At 47.6% G+C, this 5,000-nt stretch overlaps 1 protein-coding gene across 1 annotated transcript in view; it reads right to left on the bottom strand.

Moving 5' to 3' along the window:
* Positions 1-3,855, bottom strand: part of fgf10a (fibroblast growth factor 10a) — a 27,765-nt gene extending 23,910 nt beyond the window's left edge. The window contains exon 1 of the mRNA XM_061262204.1: positions 3,492-3,855. Coding sequence (XP_061118188.1) covers positions 3,492-3,855 — 364 coding nt within the window. The remainder of the gene's footprint in view (positions 1-3,491) is intronic.
* Positions 3,856-5,000: the final 1,145 nt, after the last annotated feature.

The following is a 5,000-nucleotide window of genomic DNA, read 5'->3' as shown; positions in this document are numbered from 1 at the left end:
ATGCCTGGTGTGGGATGTGTATTCAGTATGGAGATTAATGTCCAGATAACCCGAAGAATGTTCTAGGTCACACAAAATAGATGATATCTCTGTACAATTTACACAGTGAAAGTAAGTGTTGTAAAGAAAAATTGCAAAAACTACCTTTCAAAATTGAATCTTCAGCTTTGCAACAATATAGTAATAATAGAAAGCTTCAAGATGTACTGATATGGTTTCTGATTTCAGTATTCATGATCCCATTATTGCTTATTATGAACTTCATGTCTCAACAATCATTTTGAGAGTAAGAGAGAGAGAGAGAGAGAGAGAGAGAGAGAGAGAGAGAGAGACAGACTCTACTGCTACCTGGTGGGTAAACTCTTTATCAAGTAATTAAATGACTTTTCTATCTAACTATCTATCTACACATCAATAATTCAAAGTTGATCACCAAGTAATTCAGCCCTTCAGTAATGTCAATTAATATTCAGGCTGATTCAGCACTGATTTCAGTTAATATTCAGGCTGATTCAGCACTGATTTCAGTTAATATTCAGGCTGATTCAGTACTGATTTCAGTTAATATTCAGACTATAAATTGATTCAGTACTGAATCCTCTCAGTGCAGCTGTCTGAAACATTATGCCTATTACATGCAACACTTTTATTTTTCATGTTAAAGAAAGACAGCTAGCAAGCAGTTACCCTACAATCCGGAGGCATTCCGGTCATACGGCTAAGCATATCACCGTGTTATACATTTTGTTGAATATTTGCCCTGCCATGTGCCAAGTGGTAGGTTCATAAAAAAGAGACATTTTCAATGGAAAAGTGTTTTTTGCACAAGTCTGGGTTAGCTGTGCTCATTAGCGGTCTGGGTTAGCTGTGCTCATTAGCGGTCTGGGCTAGCTGTGCTCATTAGCGGTCTGGGTTAGCTGTGCTCATTAGCGGTCTGGGCTAGCTGTGCTCATTAGCGGTCTGGGCTAGCTGTGCTCATTAGCGGTCTGGGCTAGCTGTGCTCATTAGCGGTCTGGGCTAGCTGTGCTCATTAGCGGTCTGGGTTAGCTGTGCTCATTAGCGGTCTGGGCTAGCTGTGTTCATTAGCGGGTGTTCCTAGGCTTTGGAGACGGGGGTCTGCTGGCTGGAACAGCCGTCCCGTCTGTCTGTGCTCGGAGGGTGGGATGAGCACATGGCCTCCATGTGTCCCTGCTGGGAGTGTGGGGTGCAGGGGGGTGGGGGTGTGGGAGCTGCAGGGGCCTGGGTGGGGTGTATGAGAATGGGGGGCACCCAGGAGAGACTCATTGAAGACACCAAACAGGAGGGAACGTTCGAGTACATCAAACATGCCCCTAAGCCACTGCAGGCATTACATTAGGGATCATGTTAATTCATATCATTATGATGTTCCTATCTTTATTATTCTTATACACGAGTCTATGCAGCCTCAAGTTTTAGATATTTGTGTATTTAAAGCCTGTTTTGGTCATTTTTAAAGTGATTTAAATTAGACGAAAGCTTTGTGATGCCAGAGTCAAATTGATTCCAGCAAATTTGTGATGAAAAACAGCTCTGAGGTTAAAAGAAAAACATTCTACTTCTGCAAAACCAGAGACAGTGCAGCACACGCAACTCAGTGCAGCACGCTGGTGTCTGCGTTAATACCAGCATAACTGAACACTTCTACTGGTGTCTGCGTTAATACCAGCATAACTGAACACTTTTACTGGTGTCTGCGTTAATACCAGCATAACTGAACACTTTTACTTGTGTCTGCGTTAATACCAGCATAACTGAACACTTTTACTGGTGTCTGCGTTAATACCAGCATAACTGAACACTTTTACTGGTGTCTGCGTTAATACCAGCATAACTGAACACTTTTACTGGTGTCTGCGTTAATACCAGCATAACTGAACACTTTTACTGGTGTCTGCGTTAATACCAGCATAACTGAATACTTTTACTGGTGTCTGCGTTAATACCAGCATAACTGAACACTTTTACTGGTGTCTGCGTTAATACCAGCATAACTGAACACTTTTACTGGTGTCTGCGTTAATACCAGCATAACTGAACACTTTTACTGGTGTCTGCATTAATACCAGCATAACTGAACACTTTTACAGGTGTTTGCATTAATACCAGCATAACTGAACACTTTTACTGGTGTTTGTGTTAATACTAGCGTAACTGAACACTTTTACTGGTGTTTGTGTTAATACCAGCATAACTGAAAACTTTTACTGGTGTTTATGTTAATACCAGCAAAGCTGAAAACTTTTACTGGTGTTTGTGTTAATACCAGCAAAACTGAAAACTTTTACTGGTGTTTGTGTTAATACCAGCATAACTGAACACTTTTACTGGTGTTTATGTTAATACCAGTGAGCTTCTCTTTAACCTGAGAGTAAAAGAACATTTCACACCATATGCCAAAAAAAAGGCAAAAAACTATTTGGTCATTCCTATGTGATCCAAATGCCAGAGATGAACACTGTTTCTCTCCTGGTTGTGTTAGTTTTTTGTGGTTCTCAGTGTACGGGTATGTGTGAGTTAAACACAGTTTAGCGGAGTTTAGGTCAGGTTTTTGTGGTTTTCAGTGTACGGGTATGTGTGAGTTAAACACAGTTTAGCGGAGTTTAGGTTGGGTTTTTGCGGTTCTCAGTGTACGGGTATGTGTGAGTTAACACAGTTTAGCAGAGTTTAGGTGGGGTTTTTGCGGTTCTCAGTGTACGGGTATGTGTGAGTTAAACACAGTTTAGTGGAGTTTAGGTCAGGTTTTTGTGGTTTTCAGTGTACGGGTATGTGTGAGTTAAACAGAGTTTAGCAGAGTTTAGGTGGGGTTTTTGCGGTTCTCAGTGTACGGATATGTGTGAGTTAAACACAGTTTAGCGGAGTTTAGGTCAGGTTTTTGCGGTTCTCAGTGTACGGGTATGTGTGAGTTAAACACAGTTTAGCGGAGTTTAGGTGGGGTTTTTGCGGTTCTCAGTGTACGGGTATGTGTGAGTTAAACACAGTTTAGCGGAGTTTAGGTCAGGTTTTTGCGGTTCTCAGTGTACGGGTATGTGTGAGTTAAACACAGTTTAGTGGAGTTTAGGTGGGGTTTTTGCGGTTCTCAGTGTACGGATATGTGTGAGTTAAACACAGTTTAGCGGAGTTTAGGTCAGGTTTTTGCGGTTCTCAGTGTACGGGTATGTGTGAGTTAAACACAGTTTAGCAGAGTTTAGGTGGGGTTTTTGCGGTTCTCAGTGTACGGGTATGTGTGAGTTAAACACAGTTTAGCGGAGTTTAGGTGGGGTTTTTGCGGTTCTCAGTGTACGGATATGTGTGAGTTAAACACAGTTTAGCGGAGTTTAGGTGGGGTTTTTGCGGTTCTCAGTGTACGGGTATGTGTGAGTTAAACACAGTTTAGCGGAGTTTAGGTTGGGTTTTTGCGGTTCTCAGTGTACGGGTATGTGTGAGTTAAACACAGTTTAGCGGAGTTTAGGTGGGGTTTTTGCGGTACTCACTGTATGGGTCGTCCTTGCTCTTGGTGCCGTTGACCCTGCCATGTTTGTCGATCCTGAGGAAGAGCTTCTGGAAGGAGAAGAGCTTCCTGCGGCGCACGTCTCCCTGCAGGTGGTCGTAGCTGCGCACGTGCCTCCCGGCTGCGACCGAGGTGTTGGCGAGCGGCATGCCGCGGGGGCGGGGGGCCTCCCGGGCACCGTCAGCCGCCCGCAGGGCCACCAGGAGCAGAGGGACCAGCAGCCACAGGTGGCAGAAGCGGGGCGGCGGGGAGCTGGAGCGGGGCGGCGGGGAGCTGGAGCCGGGCGGCGAGGGGCAGGAGCCGGGCGGCGAGGGGCAGGAGTGCAGCCTCACCCTCCGTGCACGCATGGTCCCGGCGCGAGCCAGCGGCTCAGGGGCATTCTGGGTAGGGCGATCGCGGCCCTGGGTTCCCGTGGCGACCGTGGCTGCTGCTCGTTACTCTCCGGCCGCTTCCGCTCCGGAATGCGTCAACATCCATAACTCCCACAACCCCGAGCCCGACCAGCACCGCCCCAAACAGCGCCGCAGGAGTCCAGCCCAGCGCAAAGAATTCCAGCGGAGAAGCAGCAGGAGAAATGTCCCGTAATCCCGGCCGGAGTCCTGCTGTGGAGGGCTGTGTGAGTCTGAGGTGGGCTGCTCTGCTCTCTCTCGCCTGCTGCTCTCTCTGAGGGAGTGTGTGTGTGAGCTGGTCTGTGCTCTCTCTGAGGGAGTGTGTGTGTGAGCTGGTCTGTGCTCTCTCTGAGGGAGTGTGTGTGTGAGCCGGTCTGTGCTCTGGAGTCACTGAGGCTGTGTGACACCCTTTTCACCTTATTTATTGGGCATGCAGCTCCAGATGGGATCTCCTTAGCTAATTGCCAGTGTATGAAAACTAGTCGCTTTGAAGATCTATGTGGGTGTGTGTGCATCTGTGTGTGTGTGCGCGTGTGTGTGTGTGTGCGTGCGAGAGGCTTTTTTGTGTCCCTCCTGCCTATCTCACACCCCCATCCCCCCCCCCCCCCCCCTCACAGACTCACAGCCCCGCAAGTCATACACAACAGGTCAGATAGGAGTGAGTAGTGTTAGGGAGAAGTAGCTCTCTCTCTCTCTCTCTCTCTCTCTCTCTCTCTGTCCCACCCCTCTCTCTTTCACTCACTCACTCTCCCCCTCTCTCTCTATCTCTCACCCACCTCTTTCTTTCTCTCCCACCTCTCTCCCTCTCTCTCTCTGTCCCACCCCTCTCTCTGTCTCTCTCCCCCCTCTCTCTGTCCCACCCCTCTCTCTGTCTCTGTCTCTTTCTCTCTCTGACCCCCCCCCCCCCCCCCCCTCTCTCTCTCCAGTTGGCAGGCCTGTCCACTGCAGACGCTGTGGGGTGTTTTGGTATGTGAGGGTATCAGAGACACCTGGAGCTGGTTGTATTTTGTTTCCTTATGTATTTATGACCTCTCTTCCATCTCATCCCTTTCTTCCAACGCATCCCTCTCTTTCTGCTTATCCCTCTCTTCCACACACACTCA

Source organism: Conger conger, chromosome 12 (genome assembly GCF_963514075.1).
Source record: "Conger conger chromosome 12, fConCon1.1, whole genome shotgun sequence".
NCBI lineage: Eukaryota > Metazoa > Chordata > Actinopteri > Anguilliformes > Congridae > Conger > Conger conger.
Note: the sequence above shows the minus strand (reverse complement) of the source record. Positions and strands in the feature narration are given on the sequence as shown.